Raw genomic sequence first — 18,495 nt, 5'->3', positions numbered from 1 at the left:
ATAGACGCGCTGTTAATAGTGGCAGATTGGATCAGTTCCTGCCATTAAAAAGGCAGAAAACAGGGGAGAGACCCAGGGTCATGTCTTGAAAACTCCGGGTATCAAAGCAATTGAGATTCGCCATTTCAGGCTATTCCCGTATGAGAGATCGATACGTTAGTTTAATAGCTGGGATTACATACATTAGGTGGAGATATTATAGATAACTGGAGGGACAGAAATGTTCTGACAATGAAAGTTAATTTCAATCTCCTTCCCATGCCCACTTGCGCCCGAGCTTGTCACTCATCTTGCGAAATGCCGGCAGCTGTACATAAACCCAGCACGTTTTCGTCCAACTCACGTCAATCTCATTACATCTCTCCAGGGGCTCCAGGGGCTCTTCTGACTCAGGTAGATGGCTGTCATTGACGTCTTTTTCATCAAACACCTCAGTCTGCCATTCAACATGGACCATACGAACGAATCCCGCGTCATAATCATCATCCGGGGCCCTCAAGACCGATTCCATAGCCTCTTGGTCCACCATTACGAAAAAAAGTACCGGGCAGTCCATCCAGGGTAGCCGTCATCAATACCCTATTCCATGGGGTTGGATCCAACAGGTCCAGTTGGATTCAGGTTTACTGCCCGGACGCTGGAGAATTTTTGATATGTTGCCCATGCCATTTACGTCCGAAGATATTTTGTATCAAGGACTTTTGGATATTACTAAGCGTGCATGTTGGTTCAACATTGATACAGACAGCAACATAGGTATTTATACTTTGGAAACATTATCCTTATAGCTGTCAAGGTCACGGTTGGAAGACGCTAATATCCTGCCGAATTTCGGCTCTCACTCCTTGTGCCCAGGCCGGGTGAGCTTCAGCGAATGTCCACTGATCTTCCGAAAGAGGATACTCTTATCATGACCAACATCATCATGATAGACGCACCTCTGCATCTTGTCTGGGAAAACCTACACATGAATGTCGATATGAACCAAATGAGCAGCCCTTACCCCTCATTGCCAAGCGTACAAACATAGGTAACATCCGAAATTTCCAAACAAACTGGCTCCAGTGTCACATATACCATGACTGACGCCAGTATGATGGAGGAATCAAGCAATTAGATAACCACCAAGGGTAGTGATCCGTTTGCACTTGAGTTGCGGTTTAAATATACCCACGTTTAGCCACTTTCGAACAGCACAAGTGTATGGAAACGGCCCTTCTGGGAGATTCTTAGCAACTTCTACTCTGCTGGTCTATTGCAGGATTCTAATGCTAAGCCAATCTCAAATGCGGTGTTTAATCAACCTTATAATCCAACCCCGAAGACCACAGTGCCGCGACTACTAGCTTGTAATAGACGCCATAACGTATACCTTGTTCAATCACAGAGAAACCGGCTTTGACCAGCCAAGAATCCGGCCTGGCCGCTGTGACATGATGTTGCGAAGAACTTTAAGCACTAGACTCTGGCTTCTCTTCAGGGTCAGTATTCCAGTATACGAAGTGGAGTTGTGCATGATTCCTAAGCCTACTGCATTTGTGAGCAGCTCAAGTTGACCATATCCAAGAAAATCCCAACAATATGGAGGAAGCGACTTCTTAGCATCAAGGCAATATACGCATCCAACGCAAGCCCACTAATCGTTTAGTTTCTGGTATGCACCAGCTTTCCCTGAACCCACACATTCTTCACATTCCGATCGTCACCACTCCACATCCACTTCTGAATCTGCTCCTGCCAAGTCTCATTTCCGAACAAATTAACGTTGCCCACAGGGCCAGACTTGACAAGGATCCGACCAGCGAAGCCATGCACACCTGCCACATCAGACGGGCTCACAGTGTTATTATTCACAGCACCCAGCTCAATCAGCTGCGCATCCCAAATCATCCCCTTATCGAACCCGCCAATGTCATCCGCCATGTCGACGACTGCTGCGCCGCCGCGCGTGGCTAGATAAAGACTCTCCTCGACCGAAAGCTTCTCATGCCCAGTCGACGTTGAGTTACCTGTCATCTCTTGGAAGTCGGTGCTATATCCTAGCAATCTAGACACCAGGCAAGCCTGCCGGGCCGCTTCAAGGATGCTCGGGCTGTACCCGCCACTCACATCTGTGCCCAGACCAACCGTGAGGCCTTCATCGAGCATGATGCGGATAGGAGCAAGTCCAGAGCCGAGGGCGGAGTTTGACGCTGGGCAGTGTGATACCTTGGAGCCACGCTCGCGGATGAGAGTGCGCTCGTTGTGGGTAAGGTGCACCCCGTGCGCGAGGATGGTGCGGGAGGTAAGCAGGTGAGCCTTGTCATAGACGTCGGCGTAGCTGGTTGCCTCCGGGAACAGTTGGTGGACGAGGTCGATCTCCTCGGTGGTCTCGGAGATATGTGTTTGGATGCGGAGCGGCGGGTTGTAAGATGCGGCCAGTTTACCTAGGCCAGTGAGGGAGTGGATTGAGCAGCTTGGGGCGAATCTGGGAGTGATTATCGGGTTGATCAATGCTCCTTTCGGGTCAAGGGCCCGGATGTAATCAATTGTCGACTTTGTTGCGTTCAAGCCCTCGTCGGCGGACTGGTCTACATAATATGGCGGGGATTGATCGCGGTTGTCCATGCAGACGCGGCCGATGAAGGCGCGTTGGCCGCGGGAGTGGCAGAGTGCAGCCAGGGCGTTGGTGGCCGGGACGTGGATGGTCGCGAAGTAAGATGCGCATGTTGTGCCATGGGCAAGAGTACGAGCGACGACTTGATCATAAACGCGCAGGCCCTCGGGGGGCGTGTCTTTGGGATCAGTCTCTTGGTTGTTTGGGTCTGACTTGGAGCCAAAGCTAGCTTCTAGCGGGAAGGTGTATTCATTCAGCCAGTCCAGGAGGCCTGCCGATCCAAACAGCCCAGTGTTGGGGAACTGCGGCGCATGGATGTGGGTGTCTATTGGGTCAGTACTAGTAAATGGGCAACGAAGTAGATAGGACATACCGATGAATCCGGGAAAGAAAAACTCGTTTCGTTCATCGACTGACTCCACAACTTTGACTTTGGCGGATGGACCGGCATTGTCATTAGTTGTGACATCGGCGTCAGTCCATCCATGGCGAGATAGGAACGACTGGAAGCTGGAATCGTCGCGAACTTGCCAATCATAGCCCTTGATACGGCCATCTCCAGAAGAGACCCAGAGAACACCTTGTTTTCGGGCCAGTTCCGGCTTCGACAAACTCGAATTAAGCCGGGGGAAATGAACAAACGTACCGCGATAGACGGTATATGGATATGCGGTGGCCTTTGCCCCGGTGCCACAAGCATTAAGCAACACAAGGCACCACCACAATGCACGCAACCCCACGGAAAATCTGGAAACTTTCAGAAACATAATAAAAATGGATGTGGATCGAGGCTCACTGTTCGGATCAGCCCACCATCCTAAGGGGGGCGCAGATTAATATATCCTGAGCAACGCTGCGGAAATGAATAGTCAGAATGAGTAGTACCAGAAGGGACATGCCTAGCAATTCACCGTGGAATGTGAACATACATCTGCTGGATTTGAGGGCGGTCTTCGCCGCTGCAGCAGCGTCTGGCAATCGGAGTTCATGTAGGGACGTCGTTGTCGTGAGCCTTTTGGGCTCGGCGTTCGGCCGTTTCCGACAGAGTGTGCGTATTAGGGACATATCAGAAGAATGGCAGGTAAATGATGCGGGAGTGTGTGTGGTGAATCCAGATGTATAGTAAGCTAATCATTGGTAAGAGGTGCCCTAATAAGTAGTCGCATTTAAGTAAGTGCATTTATACAAAGGATGACATGCAGATGATAAGTTAACTATATAGATGGTCTTTTTGCGCTGGTCTATACTAAATATGATAATATAAATGGATGATTTGAGGTTAGGACTATATGCGAGTGTAAACTTGCAAGGCTTCTGTATGCCATGACTGAGAAGTCTTCTTGTAGAGAGTGAGTGAACCAGAAACTGCTTCATAAGGTCGGAAAGACACGCCCACGCATGTCTTGATATTGGGAGATGCCTGACAAAGCATAAATAAACTAAAATGGGGAAAATGGTCGGTAGTTAAAGTATTAACTTGCAAATCCTTACCGTTTGAAGTCAGTGAGTGCTAATCCTCGACGCACAACCCCTCTTCCCACCGACCCAAACAACCAATTCTAGCGAAGAAAGTGGTTTGAGGGGACCTTGCACGAGGGCCTTTACTAGGGAGCCTGAGTCACATTGTAGTCATCAAAGTCGCAAGAGGAAGCACATTATTCTTACTGGACTACTATTAGCTCTTAGCAAGTTAGCAGTATGAACACTTTACTATAATCATTTCACCAGCGTCTAAGCTGTGATATAAGTCTATTAACAATTTAACATAGTCTTTAGTGTAGACCTAACTATTAATAGAAAGCCTACACTGCATCTCCTCAACATTATTACTAGTTATGATATATACTCTGGGACCATTCATAGAGTTCTTTAATGCTGGCTCGGAAACCATCAGACCTAACCATTGTGTCCAATAGGAAATGCTCAGCAGCATTTTTGATTAAGGTAAAACGGAAATATGGGGTTTAATGGGACAGTATCTGGTCAAAATGTATTTAGGGGTCCAAATACTGATAACATTCATCCGCTTTTCTCTGTGGCTTAGCTAAATATAATACAGGCAACTAGCTGAGGATTGCTTGCATTGAGTCCTAGAAATTGTGCCTTTCCCTTTCTATAATATATGGATAATCAGAGGAATGCAATAAATGATTCTTTAACATAAATCCCAACTCAGCCGCCAACCTGACCAAGCCGCCACTTTCCCATTCGATTCCAACGCGTTCAATTCAAAGCTATCCAAATAGCTACTATACCACTAAAATCGCATCAAACCTCTGGAAATTTAGTAGATCAAGGGGGAAGGATTTTATTAGCAATATCTGCTTTGAAAAAAGAGGAAATTTCAAATATCTACCGCGCTGCAGAGATATTCAACATGCCTAGGTCTACCCTTCGCGACCAACTTAATAGATACCAATATCCAACTAAGAAACGCGCTAATGGCCCTAGGCTATCTCCTACGCAGGATGAATCATTAGTAGAATAGATACTATCTAGTGATTTACATGGAGTGCCTCCTCATGTATAAGGAATAGCTAATATTCTTCTTTAAGCAGATAATCCCTCAGCATTCAAACCTATTAGCAAGAACTGGGTATCTACCTTTACTAAGTAGCGTGAGGAGATTAAAACTTAATATTCTTAATACTATAACTATATCCAAGCTCAATATAAGGATCCAAAGATTATCAAGGGGTGGTTTAACTGCCTACAGCAGATCCAAATATAATATAGCATCTCCCATGAAGATATCTACAACTTTAATGAGACAGGCTTCGCGATAGGCTTAATTGCAACTACTAAGGTAGTAATAAGAGCTAATATGCCTGAGAAGCCTCATCTCATTCAGCCAGGCAATTAGGAATGGGTTACAATAATTAAATGTGTTAATACCACTGGCTGGGTGTTTCCTTCTTATATAATCTTTAAGGGGAAGGTTCATATCAAGGGATGTATCAAGATCACACTTTACTATCTGATTCTTGTTCTTGTATATTTGTGTCTTTTTGTCAGGTGACCTGATATCTCTGCAAAAAGTATCTGGTATTTCCGAAGAATTTTGATGACTGTTGTCTCACCACTAAGAATTACCTACAACATACATGGAAGTCCATTAAATGAATAATGACTGAAAAGAACAAGTTATAATCGCTACCTTGCAACTAGTGTAGATATTATCCGCGAAGTACTCGCGATCTCAAAGCCCATAGTGATTAAAAATGACCCGCCTAACGCTCACCATTGGTCGTGATGGTACGCCTCCTTTTCATTTTCAGCCCATAGCATAGCTAAATGCTGCGTCTGGCCTCCCCCGAGCTTACGAGCTGGGTCGTATTTGAAGAGGTTCTTTCCATGGGTTCCGCTCATCATATGAGCCTGTCATCCGTTCTATCTAGCGCCCCGTACGGCATGTCTGTCCAGCGTGATTGATCTTGCAGCGTTGGTACAAGCCTGCCGACGGTGGTCTGGATCTCCTGCCACTGTGCTGGGAGCCGACATCACCTGCTCCCTTGGCAAAAGTCCGCTTCGGGTATATGAGGTAGGCCTGGATCCCGTCTTCCTTAATAAGCTCCGCATCTAGTTTGGGGTGGAATCTCCCTCCACTTGTCAACATGTTAAAAACGGTGCTTTGGAATAGTTCTCTGTCCGTTTGGGTCACAGGCTCCCGCCAGATTTCATCAGGTGAGAAGGACATGTTTTCCCACCAGTGCGTAGCATATACCCCCTTGCGGCTAATGATGTACATTATAGTGCAGCCCGACAGGCCTCCCGTGCCTGTGCTATACTGCTCATTGTCTCCTAAGCTGCTGAAGGTCTTCATAACGGCGGTGCTCATGTCCGTCGCGGTGGGTGCCTCAACGTGTGGCACGATCGGTTCGTCATTATTGGGGAAACTCTCTTTTAATAGAAGGCACCCATTGCTCTCTTGGGCAGCTCCATCCTTTTCTCTGGGGCCGTGACATCGCGCTCAAAGCGGATGAACCCTACACTGCACTTATTGCTGACGCTGGCAGCTAATTTAGGCCCACACTTTGCCGGGATTGTTGACAAGGCGTGAAGTGCGTTCTTCCAGCTGTCAGCCATTAACCGCATCTGCTCTCCTGTCAGTATGGGTGTAAGCAAATCTTGTGTAAGTCAGGGGAGTATCCTTACCAGCGATGAGTGGATTTGTAGAGGCTGCAAAGGCTAGCCATGCTCGTAACCACAGTAGTCTCATGGTCGATGACGAGGTGGGTAATGTGGTGGTTGAACGTTAGAGCATGTTAATTGATGACTGGCACAATGTTTTTGATAGACATAAGAGACAATGCGTTCCCTTGGTGATCATAACAGTACTCTTAACATTCATTTTCACAAAATTGCTGAACTTATAAAGACTCCAAGCTAAAGGGACTAAGAAAAAGTATCCAGTACAGCGCGGAGAATGATACATCTAGTGCTTACTGTAAGGAAAACTCCATTTTTGATTATGGGAATAGGCAATATTGACTGCGAATTTGCACGTGAGATGGAGATTTGTGTGGTATGTTTTTCGGTTAATTCGGTAACTTGGTATTATCGACAAAAGATAAGGTACGGGATAAAAACCACCAATTCAAAATCTGGCTGGAACGGCATGTTTAATTCGTGTCGAATCTCGCCATCTGATTGGTCGAACCGGAATTCGAATGGCGATTTGAGTCCGATCTTCGGAAACGGTCGTTCAACTCCTGGGGGTGTTGTTGGACCGCCTTAACATTGTCCTCCTCCTCCTCTTATGACAACCTCTTCAAGTCACAAATTACCATCTCCACCTTTATTTCATTAATCTCACCTATAGTACCATTTAGTATTAGACTGATCTTGTTCTCTATTAATAAAACAATCTCCCTTGCTGTTTATATTATAGTATATAGGGGTGTATAATATAGCTTTAAACTATCATCATACTATCACATTCAGTTGTGCAGCATATTTCTAGATGCATCTGCCAACCTATCCATATATTGTTGCAATCCCAGTGTGAATAGGTTCATGTGATACTAGATCTAACGAGCGCTATGTCTGCCATATGAGCAATTCAGGGTAGACTGAGCGCCTGTTTAGAACTCAGAGGATACTGTCACTGAAAGTCCCCAGTGGGGAATTTGCCATAAGGATCTTAATAATATTTAGTATCCCTCTTCTTTCTGCTGCTGTCCTAGTAGGATTAGTAGTAGTCCTACTTAACCCCCTAAAGTTAAAACCCCCCTACCTCTAAAGCTGGTTACTCTTTACTTCTAACTTATGGGAGCACTAGCTTGTTTAGTATGCTATTCTTAGCCCATCTATATAACTTAAGGACGCACTAATATGGCTTAACTAGCTTAGATATATTAATTATGCTATTACAGCAACTCCTAACTGTACTAGAGGTGGTTATGGATATTAGATGCTTTTGCAGATCCTCTGCTTTTATAACTAGAGCTTGCTTATGCGCTGCTAACGATGCTTACAGTGCAGAGGATTATACAAACTAATATTAGCCTTTTAACTAGGGTGTGGTTTGGCCCGTTCTCCTATCAGAGGTGGGGGAGGTGGTGGGATTTCAGCTGAGAGTAGGTAGAGTTGGTGAAACGTTGGGGGTTCTAAGATGCTTCAGTATAATCACTTAGTTCTACACTTCGCCCGCAGCAATGACTCTTTTGGCACCGGTGTTCGAGTCATATAACTGCAGATAACTAGACGCCGAGCCCTCCTTGTTGAAGGACAGCGGGTTAGTCTATTGGTCAGACATCCTTGTCCATTGCGGTATTGAATTAATAGCAATTATACATGAGATACAGATTCACTACCATTTCAAGTCGTTATTTATAGTTGCAGAAGCGATCATCATTTCCCTTCATTGTGGCCGCAGGACCTTGCGGAATGCTTCACAATCTATCAAATCTCAGCATGGTCCCATATCAAACTTGCATAAAACCAACATACCTTTCTCATCATGAAATACAATTGCCAGCTGTCTTATTTGGCGACCTGAACTCGACATTGACATGGTTGAGTGGCGCGAATCGTTCGACATCATGCTGCCAATGCTTCCCATCGAGTTCCGTCTCGTTATGGCCTCTCCCTGCAGTTGAAGCCTGGTTGATAGCTTCGAGTACTTGAGCTCTACGAACCCATCCACTGCGGTATTCAGTAAGTATATTGCAGGTCCGATCAGAACTTAAAAGGAATAGTACATACAAGGCCATTCCAGAAAGCCTATCTTTGCATTGGAGCTGTGCTTGAGTTTGCCAAAGTAGAGTAAACTCCGCGCTGATGTGAGCGGGTCCTGGAGGACACGAATGGTCTCCAGCGAGCAGTGCTCCTCGACGCCGTCGGCGTTGATATATTTAACATCTCCGCAATAGAGAATGTTTCGGCCTAGGAGTATGCTCTGCAAAGCAACAAAGTCTGAATCTGGTTAGGGGTTGCAGTCCTAAATGCGATAGTAGTACTCACCAGCCTGCTTCCGGCAGATATATACCGGCGAGATGGCATATCTTTCGATAGCGCCGTTCGTCTCTATTTTAACACGATGAGACCCCTGAAAGCATATCCTGAACGGACTGGTCGGATCGTTGATAACATGCGCACTCTCGATATATGGAATCATCGAGCTCTGGGCTCCTCTGAATGTTGTCTCGTGGATGCGATGACTTATTTTCACGGCGCCAGTCACATCTGCTGCCTCGATGAAGCCAACATCGCGGGTGCGGTGATGCAGGTAGACGCTTATTGTGCAATTAACCGGTTTGTGCAATTCGTGGTTCTTGAGATTGGGATCGGGGAAATGTCTGTGTCAATGTAAGCAAGCCGAAAAGATATCTATACCTCTGACCTGAAAACATACATCGTTACAGGACACTGCGTCTCTACTCTCGTGCACCGGTAGCGAGTACTGATGGGCTCAGTTAGTGGAGGCGTGGGCGGCGGTTCCCCGGGAGGGTCATTATCGTGCGGCGAGTTTTCCCTTCGTGCTGAGGTGATCGCTCGTTCTTGATGTAGGAGTTGGAATTTGACCCAGTCGCTGAATTTCTCCCACTCATCAATCTCCTTGTTCAAGATCCGAGCGGGCTCCTTGGGCTTGGTTGGTGCATTCAACGCCAGTTGACCAGGAACGGTGACATGCTTGAACCCAGCCTGATTCAAAGCACCACGAATATCCGCTCGGATCTGGTCTAGGAAGCCAACGACTGGCATGTCACGGCGCATTATAAGGTGCTCTAGCTTTTGGGAGACGTCTTGGATGCGGAAAAGGGGTTTCGACTCCCGCTCGTCGGATCTTGAATCATGGAATTCGAGCAAGGGCTGCTGCTGTTCCGTGCCTCGTAACCGTGGCAAAGCTCGCTGACCAAGTTCGGATAAGAGTCGACTTTCCAGAGTGTTGTCTCCGGTGTTAGAACTATGTCCCGGCATGCATTGACGAAGGATGAACGATATCTGTAGACTCATGATTCTGCAAGGTCAGTCAGTAACAGTTCGGGAAAATTAAGGCGGAATGGTCTTCAGTATACTTAATTGCACGCAGGATTTCCAAATTCTCCTGCCTATTTTCCTGTCTATTCTGTTTCTGTATATCAATCACGGTATGGGTTGCCATCAAGTTCGCTAGCTGGACGTTCCGCTCGAGCGCGCGGCGCAGTCGTTCGGCTTCTTTGCGTTCCATCGGCCACGCAACTTGGTGGAAAAGCGTCTTGACCCTGTCCGAAACTTGGTGCCATTGTAACGGTCCTTTCGGTCCATCTGAGTGAATATTGCTGGCCAATTTTTGATGCTTCTTGACGAATTCAGTGCATTCGATGATCGTCTGCTGATATGACTGACCGAGAGCGACCCTCTTGGAGACGGGGACATCTTTCTCAGCCTCTTGTAACTCCTCAATGGTCGCTCTCATCAGCTGAAACTCTGCCTTGAAGTGTGTAAAATCGACCTTTGCATTTTGGGTCCCGTCAGCGATACACTTGTAGACATCCCAGGCGATCTTGGCGGCTTGTAACACATCTCCGACGCTCCAGCCGAAGCTCATCCCGTATAACGTCAATAGTTAAACAATAGCTCTGAATTTCACAAGGTAGTAATACCGAAGAGGGTCAGGTTTGCATCCATGGATCAGCAATAGTGGAACTCGAAGAAGGAGCATGGGCCATGGGGAGAAACGACACGCGAACTGTCCCCACCCTTTGTGATAGCCTGGTCCGGGCATTGACAAGCTAGCGGCTCAAAATACGCCTGCCTCCCACGCGCAGCGGATGAATACATGTCTCGTCAGCAGCATGTCAATGGGCGCTTTGTGGCAGTGAAGGGCATTGATCATATACAAGGTCATCCATCACACGTGGTGGCGCCAAGGGGACTAGACTACGGAGTAGCACCGAAGGCTTCGTACTCCCGGTCCAATAGCCGCCTTCGTCTACACAACGTGCATCATTCCAACGGCGTCTTTGGTAAAGACCTTCGGAAATTTCGATTCAGTCGTTGATATCTAGCCTATCGTCTCGAGTTGCAGTTTGACAGATGTCTCGGGTCTGTACAGGGCTGCCGAGCTCGTGGTCCACGGGGCACGTTCAAGTCGACTCCGCCCCTGGATTCTGATATGGGAGATTGTGCGGCTGTTGCCCGGCGTTCGTATCTTTGCCTGGGCGAACTCCTTCCAAAGGTATGAGGCTCCCCGAGACTTGAGAAGGGTCGTTAGCCTCGTTTTGATAATGATTTAGGGGCGGGGAATGGCTGCTATTAGGCAACGGGAGAATCGCGTCTTTGCAACTTCCTGCTAGGATCTGATTAAGATCGTACATTGAATCAATACATCAGGAGATATGCGATATCCTCGCTTAGCCGCTCTGGGACTGCGAATCTACCCATGGAAGGAATATCAGGACTTCCGGCACCATACAGTGAGGATCCCTGGATACAAAAGCTTAGCCATGCCTCAGTTACTAACCGTAAGAACAGCCGGCTCAAAGACATGCCTACATCATCGGTCGACTTGAAAGCGCTCGACGACGCGAATGGATGTGGATCGTCGTCGTAGCAGGTATCGGCTTTTTCACTGATGCATACGGTGTACGTGACAGCACCCATCGGACAGGATCCATCAACTGACTTTGCAGATCTTCTCTGTCAACATGGTTCTACCTATGATGAACATTGTCTATTGGAACCATTCGAACTGGACCGAGTCGAATGCTGTCCGACACGACTATGAGGTGGCTCTCAGTATAGTCACTTTAGGCGGTGTTATGCTTGGCCAGATCGCCTTTGGCGTCGCTGCGGATGTCTGGGGACGAAGCAAGATGTACGGCATGGAGTTGGTTATTCTGATATTCGCCACCCTAGGTCTGGCATTATCGTCTTCGGGGCCGAGAACTCCATGTCTGCTATCGCTCTTTTCTTATTTTGGCGTGGACTGCTCGGGATTGGTTTGGGTGGGGATTACCCTCTGTCGGCAGTTATTTGTTCAGAGTAAGATCCTATTCGGCATGGCGTAACCGCAGCTGACGATCTCAGGTTTGCGCCGAGCCGACTACGAGGGCGACTACTTGCAACAGTCTTCTTTTGTCAGTCCCTCGGACAGCTCGCCGCCCAATTGGTTGCTCTCATCGCGGTGGCGGGCTTTCAACACCATCTCCCCACTAACCCTGATACGACCACATGTACAGGAAACTGTATCCGAAGCCTTGACACCATCTGGCGCCTTCTGGTCGGACTAGGAGCTGTGCCTGCCTTTATTGCATTGTGGTTCCGACTGACGATCATCGAGTCCCCTCGCTATACAGCAGAAGTCACCAAAGACAGTCTGCAGGCCGTCAATGACGTATCTCAATTCTATCAACGTGTTAGTATTGACAGTGCATCAATGAACAGTATAGAACCACCCTCTCCGGAGTCAGGTTCATTCCGACTATCGCCGACCCAATCAGCCGAGCAACAGCCAGATCGGCCTGCTTCTGCTGCCCCGTTTGCGGAACAAGATGCCGCCTCCCCCTTGGCAATCTGGAAAGACTTCAAGCTCTTCCTCAGGCAGAAGGACAACTTCAGAAAACTGGCTGCCACATCCCTCTGCTGGTTCTGTCTCGATCTCCCTTTCTATGGCCTAGGGCTCATCAGTCCACGGATCACGCGAACCATCTGGTTCGGAAGCAAGCTGCCCCGGACTAGTCTGTATCAGCTACTCTTTCAAACAGCATATCAGAGTATTGTTGTTGTTTCCTCTGGCGCCATCGTGGGTAATCTGTTATCAGTCCTGACGATCGATAAACTGGGTCGGCGCAATATCCAATTGAATGGATTCTTCTGGCTATTTCTGCTAAATGTGGTCATTGGCGCTTCGTTTCAGCATCTGGTGAAACACGATGACCCGTCGGCGTTGGTGGTGTTGTATATTCTCTGCCAGATATTTTTCAACTTTGGTGAGTATATCCTCCTGCCATGTCCCTGATCTTGCTAACCCGCTGCCTAGGACCCAACACAACAACGTATATGGTAATTCTCCCAATCCTCGATTCAGGAGAGTAAACTGACCGCCAGCTCCCTGCTGAACTTTTTCCAACTCGATTCCGTTGCACCTGCCACGGCATCGCCGCTGCATTCGGTAAACTCGGCTCGGTCCTTGCGCAGTGCTTCCTGGCGTATGTCGATTTCGGCAATGGAGCAGATTATACCAACGTACCGGATTGGTTGGGATATGCTCTTCTCTGGTAGGCTCCTTTCAGAGAAGTTTGTGAACATTTCGCACTAACAATTTTGGCTAGTTTATCTTTCTTCATGCTCATGGGCCTACTCATCACATATTTCTTCATTCCTGACGTCCGAGACAAGGATGGACGCATCAAGTCGTTAGAGGAACTTACGGATGGAATGATGCCAGATGCTGAGTTTTCCCAGGCTGTGGCGAATGGATATCCTGCACGAGGATCAAGTCCTGAGATGACTCAGGTTGATGGGGATAGTGTTAGGGTATAATGTTGGATAGTTGCGGTGTTATTGTGTGGCAGTAACAGGCCCGCTCACAAAGGTACATAAGTTTCCGTTCTCACCAGTTGCTAGCAATTATAAGCATATGCTGTCCGCGCAGTAGTGGAAGGTAAATTGCAGGCAAAGACTGCATTCTCCTTGCGGTCAAATGAAAAGTAGGACCGGCGAGGTGACACCTCACAATTATCATCACATACCATCCGTCAGAGGGATTGGGACGCTTAAAATAGTAATACATAGATAGCCATCGGAAATAAATGTCTGGGAGTCAGTCCCAAAGGCTCAACCTAAGTGGAACCAATGCGATACCTGTGACCCACCAGATCAGCAACCATAATGGGTCCTCGTATTCGTACTGTTCGCCATCTTGGGCTTGTTGGCCCATACCATCGGTGAGTAGGCGCGAAAATCGCAGTTGAGTGCTGCGAGTCTCAGCCATAGGGGCTGCTGCTGGGGATTCCGGTACCATATACTCATAATAAAGATCCCTTCGTGATCCTGCAATTTACAGGGGAAGAATAGGCATTAATATTGCCCAAGGTGGTATCGGATTACTGAGAACGCAACGTTTGTCCGCATATTTGCTCATGCCCCAGGTGAGAGATGCCATTCCAAAGTAAGGCTGAAAGTTTTTATCTTCTTTCTTTCTTATTTATCGTTTTTCCGCTTTCCATTTAGGCTGAAACTGGAATCTCTACGGAGATTCCCACTATCTTGAGGCACAGAGGGAAGAGCTTTTCTGACCCACAACCGACCTCACAGTATGAAATATGAATATTATCTGCGGCAACCTGCGGAGATCCATAGTTGCGTTAGCCCAATCGAGGTGGAAGGCTAAGATCCACTGCTCGTAGTTCGTATCAAAGACCGATTTGGGTCACCTAGCTACTACACTGTATGACAAAGTAGTTTCAGGCAGCACTAAATGGGTGCAAACTGGCAATCTGTACGAAGTAGCTTAATGCACTTTGTTTCTTATGACATTCAGGCCAGATGAGCCTGTGCCAAGGTTCCAGGCGTCTACAGGCAATGGGATATACGTAGTATCTGGAGTGGAGCACCGGGAGCAGTAACCGACTTTTGCTGATTTATATTTGTCCCCATTGTCCACCATTTCTCTCTTTGATGGCCAAATCCAAATTTGCAAGACAGCAGTAAGCTGTTTCACCCATTATTTCACTACAAACTCCTCCTGATCCGTGTTCTAACTACGGCAGCGACGTTGATCTTTTCGTTTGCATACCCGGACCATGGCATTCAAGCTTTACCACTACGATCCTTCGGCGGGTGCGGCTGTTGCGTTTGCTGCAATTTTCGGGTTAACAACGGTTATCCATATATGGCAGATGGCAAAGGCAAGGGCTTGGTTTATGACTGCCTTCATTATCGGTGGCGTCTGTGTGTATACCCTTCTTGAGTGGTCTAGAGTGATAGTACCAGACATAGGGCTACTTGCCGGGGCGCAAGTTACAGAGGCTAACGCATTTGTTGATTCTAGTCGAGGCTTTTGGTTACCTGTGCAGATATATCAGCGCAGAGCAGACACCAAACTGGACGACAAAGCCGTATATAGGCCAAAGTCTGCTGCTTCTCCTTGCTCCAGCGCTATTCGCCGCGTCCGTGTACATGATTCTGGGCCGAATTATTCGACTGCTGAACGCAGACTCCCTCTCGTTGGTCCGTCCGAATTGGCTGACCAAGGTCTTTGTGACGGGTGATGTTATTTCCTTTTTAATGCAGTGCGGAGGTATGCAGTTTCTTCCAAGCATGCACAAATATCAATTGAACACCATAGCTAATATAATCGCGGGCAGGTGGTGGCTTACTGGCGGGCGCCAAAACACAAGACAAAGTCAACATGGGAGAGCATATGATCATCGGTGGTCTGTTTGTTCAGATTCTGTTCTTCGGCTTCTTCATGATCGTCTCTGTGATTTTCCATCGCCGTATGCTTGCAACCCCCATGCATCACATGATGTCCACGCAGCTGCCATGGAACCACTACATGAAGATTCTGTACACGGTCAGTCTTCTAATCATGATCCGATCTGTCTATCGTGTCGCAGAATATGTGCAAGGAAGCGACGGGTATCTTCAGAGCAAGGAGGCCTTCATCTATGTTTTTGATGCTGCACTAATGTTCGCATGCTGCGTTATCCTTAATGTATCCCACCCGAGCAAGCTCTTGTCACAAAATCAGGCGGGTCACAAAGTGGATTCTGATTTGGAGATGCTGAACCCGGAAAGGTAATAGGCATCGGATCTGAGAGGTGTATCCTTGGTTGTCTCACAAGGACAGACCTTGTACAAGCATCTCAATGTGAGCTGGCGCGGCTTTCAGGAAGATGGTAAATAGACGTTCTACGATACAGAAGCAATTAATATATATACATATACTAGCCTACGCCTATACAGGACGGCCACCATCCTGTTAACGCCTTGTGAACCATCAGTATGGCCAACATGAGATGTGCCCATTTTGGAGGTGCAAGCGGAGAAACCGTACAGGCTGCAAGTTGCACATGTAATTTGCAATCAGGTCTTGGTATGACAGATCCAAAGACCTAGGATACACTCTCTCATTAAACCTGTTCTACCAGATCTTAGAAAAGGCTGATATTGAGTAGTAGGGAAAGCAACCATCTGTAACCCCATAATTTTCACACTACTCTATGGCATAATAAAGGAGAGTCACCTATATATACCTAATGGAGCGCATCCAGGCTAAACTCAAAAGGAAAGTATCCGCTGTTATTCCCTTCTGATAAGAGTAGATTCTTGTGGGTCTCATTTCGCGCCAGTAATACACCCAAGCATACGCCAAACATCTTGTTTGCAAGAGCTCCCTCAGGGAATTAGTCTGTAGACAGGTCTGCTTGGTCTCAAGACAATATATGTAAGTTTCTTCTGATCTTTTGTCAGATAGAAAGTTTTGGTTGATACAATGTCGTCTTTTTCCCAGCACGCACAATTGGCCCACGCAGCCACGCTCATCCCTTGGAAGGTATCCAGCAAGTTTGATAACGATGTCCACCGAAAACCGCCCAGAGATCCTCCTTCTTTCCCTCGCCTACGTGGACTTTCTTGACGATATGTACAAATCACTTTTCAGCAACTTGGTCGAGTCCGCCCGGTTGAAGCGGGTAAAGAAGGCGAACGTGGCACTTTGCTATCTGGATGCCAACAATCCCAAGGCGATTATAATCACAGACCAAGGCTTGACTGACCCGCGCCACAATGAAGTACTCCAAAAAGTTCAAACATACATTCATTCCGGTGGCCTTGCAATTGTCGGCCTTCATTTTCCCAACTTTGCCTCGTGGGACGTCTTCGACCACTTCTTTGCTTTTGGCTTTGAGTTGCCTTGGAAAGCCGGCGATTATGCCCGAATAACCCGTCCTGCGTCTTGCCTCAGGGTGTGGAATCGTCTTCGCTACCTGGGCTACCTTACACGAAGGTCCTCCATGTCAAGGGGGCTCGGCTCCATGAGAGGATCCTGGTTCCCGTCCCAGATCCCGGGACTGAGTCGCTTGGCTCAGGTCAGGAAAACACCGAAGGGGAAATCAGGGACGAAATACAGGCCGCAGTGACCGGAGCCCGGCTTGGAAGCGGGTATCTAGTTTACTGTGGTAATGTTAATCCGGAAGAAGAGGTAGATAGGATAATCTTGTCCCTATGCGGTCTTCAGGTGTAAGTCTGAGCACTGCCGCAACGGACGACGCGGGCAGGACCTGTTCATGATACGTCAAATAAGAGCAGGGTACATAGCCAAGGAGGCGGGGATTGGAGACATTTTTTACAACGGTGATCCCTATCCATATTCTGCACCAGAAGTCAACGCAGCCAAGTATTACGAACAGATATCATGCCATTCGAGTCCACACGGATATAAGCCGGTGGTATCGTTACAGAGAGACTTCCGTTATCATGCCGCCAGTTGACTGAACGGAATAATCAGCCGGTTGAATCTGCTAGAATGGACACAAACTTTTGTCCCTCAAGTCGATCGCATTCGTAGTTCTAGGTTCTCTATTTAAGTCGCTTTGCCCAATTTCCAGAATCAAAGCTCCGATCAATAGGATGGGACGGATATACACAGGAAGGATCAATGACCATAACTCCCAAGTCCTGACAGAAGTATCAACGAACTTTTGTCTATATCATGCATTCACTTTTCGCGACAACAATCTGCGGATATGAGGTAGCGTGCAAAGCACCATCAACGAGCAGAGTGATGTTCCATGGTTGAATATGACGAATCATAGATCCTGTTCGCAACCAGAAAAGCAGCTGTCAAAGGTCAAGGTGGGACCACAGTAAGCCTGTTCATCGAATGCATTGGTAGAACCCAGTTTCAACCATCCATCCCAGCTCCCACCCTCATCCATACGAAGACACTGCGTAGCACACGTGTTGTTATGCCCATGATTGTTATGAAGATAATCCTTGATGGCCCTGATGACAATGACATCATCATACTGCCCAGAAGTACCACAGTTGGGCCTAGAAGGGTAATATGTCCACTTCACATCCTCAAAGGTCCCCTGTATGGTATGACAATCGCCCTTGTTCCATCCCCCGATAGAAAGGGCCATATTTCGGGCAAATTTGCTGACAAACTTGGTAACAGTTTTGTAGGTCCCAGCAGCTATAGTTGTGGTGTCCCAAGTAGTTGTTTGAACTATGTTTCCAGCTTTCAGTTCCCCATTGGTGCTAGAGGACGAGCTGGATGCCAGCGATAAAGTTGCGATGCAAGTGACTGCGACAAGCACATTCTTAGTCAACAACATAGTTTAGACTTGAATAATATGATGTACAAAGGCAGAGAAAATGGCTGATTTACAGCAGTATAAAGAAACCAATTGATGTTCAACTCTTTGTTTTTTTGGTTCCTTGGCCTTATATATCACTTTTTTGGC

General features: G+C 47.4%; 7 protein-coding genes across 7 annotated transcripts; 3 read left to right on the top strand and 4 right to left on the bottom strand.

Moving 5' to 3' along the window:
• Positions 1-1,644: 1,644 nt before the first annotated feature.
• On the bottom strand, positions 1,645-3,363 carry P174DRAFT_364889 (guanine deaminase; the record flags this gene model as incomplete). Its single annotated transcript, XM_024822025.1, has 2 exons — positions 1,645-2,921; positions 2,970-3,363. 2 exons carry the CDS (start codon positions 3,361-3,363, stop codon positions 1,645-1,647), a joined length of 1,671 nt encoding a protein of 556 aa, XP_024685003.1.
• A 2,470-nt stretch (positions 3,364-5,833) lies between these two features.
• On the bottom strand, positions 5,834-6,815 carry P174DRAFT_474596 (uncharacterized protein; the record flags this gene model as incomplete). Its single annotated transcript, XM_024830652.1, has 5 exons — positions 5,834-5,960; positions 6,005-6,072; positions 6,096-6,494; positions 6,560-6,582; positions 6,752-6,815. 5 exons carry the CDS (start codon positions 6,813-6,815, stop codon positions 5,834-5,836), a joined length of 681 nt encoding a protein of 226 aa, XP_024685002.1.
• A 1,968-nt stretch (positions 6,816-8,783) lies between these two features.
• P174DRAFT_364740 (uncharacterized protein) lies at positions 8,784-10,628 on the bottom strand (the record flags this gene model as incomplete). Its single annotated transcript, XM_024822013.1, has 4 exons — positions 8,784-9,019; positions 9,062-9,396; positions 9,453-10,058; positions 10,117-10,628. 4 exons carry the CDS (start codon positions 10,626-10,628, stop codon positions 8,784-8,786), a joined length of 1,689 nt encoding a protein of 562 aa, XP_024685001.1.
• Positions 10,629-11,418: 790 nt separating this feature from the next.
• P174DRAFT_457197 (phosphate permease) lies at positions 11,419-13,564 on the top strand (the record flags this gene model as incomplete). The annotated part of the gene is made up of 8 exons (XM_024829519.1): positions 11,419-11,496; positions 11,555-11,665; positions 11,713-11,913; positions 11,967-12,064; positions 12,110-13,011; positions 13,062-13,084; positions 13,130-13,299; positions 13,354-13,564. 8 exons carry the CDS (start codon positions 11,419-11,421, stop codon positions 13,562-13,564), a joined length of 1,794 nt encoding a protein of 597 aa, XP_024685000.1.
• Positions 13,565-14,826: 1,262 nt separating this feature from the next.
• On the top strand, positions 14,827-15,827 carry P174DRAFT_365601 (RTA1 domain-containing protein; the record flags this gene model as incomplete). The annotated part of the gene is made up of 3 exons (XM_024822065.1): positions 14,827-14,974; positions 15,075-15,323; positions 15,391-15,827. 3 exons carry the CDS (start codon positions 14,827-14,829, stop codon positions 15,825-15,827), a joined length of 834 nt encoding a protein of 277 aa, XP_024684999.1.
• Positions 15,828-16,457: 630 nt separating this feature from the next.
• P174DRAFT_474575 (uncharacterized protein) lies at positions 16,458-17,270 on the top strand (the record flags this gene model as incomplete). Its single annotated transcript, XM_024830651.1, has 2 exons — positions 16,458-16,992; positions 17,034-17,270. The coding sequence occupies exons 1-2, from the start codon at positions 16,603-16,605 to the stop codon at positions 17,268-17,270; spliced, it is 627 nt and encodes a 208-aa protein (XP_024684998.1). The 5' UTR covers positions 16,458-16,602.
• Positions 17,271-17,570: 300 nt separating this feature from the next.
• P174DRAFT_438187 (uncharacterized protein) lies at positions 17,571-18,421 on the bottom strand. The gene has a single exon (XM_024826479.1). It carries the CDS (start codon positions 18,364-18,366, stop codon positions 17,836-17,838), a length of 531 nt encoding a protein of 176 aa, XP_024684997.1. The 5' UTR covers positions 18,367-18,421; the 3' UTR covers positions 17,571-17,835.
• Positions 18,422-18,495: the final 74 nt, after the last annotated feature.

Source organism: Aspergillus novofumigatus, assembly GCF_002847465.1.
Source record: "Aspergillus novofumigatus IBT 16806 chromosome Unknown P174scaffold_2, whole genome shotgun sequence".
In the NCBI taxonomy this organism is placed as follows: domain Eukaryota; kingdom Fungi; phylum Ascomycota; class Eurotiomycetes; order Eurotiales; family Aspergillaceae; genus Aspergillus; species Aspergillus novofumigatus.
This window is presented reverse-complemented; position numbering and strand designations above follow the sequence as displayed.

Excerpts from the sequence above, each read along its gene's own strand:
- P174DRAFT_438187 (XM_024826479.1), bottom strand. The coding sequence starts at position 18,366 with ATGTTGTTGACTAAGAATGTGCTTGTCGCAGTCACTTGCATCGCAACT.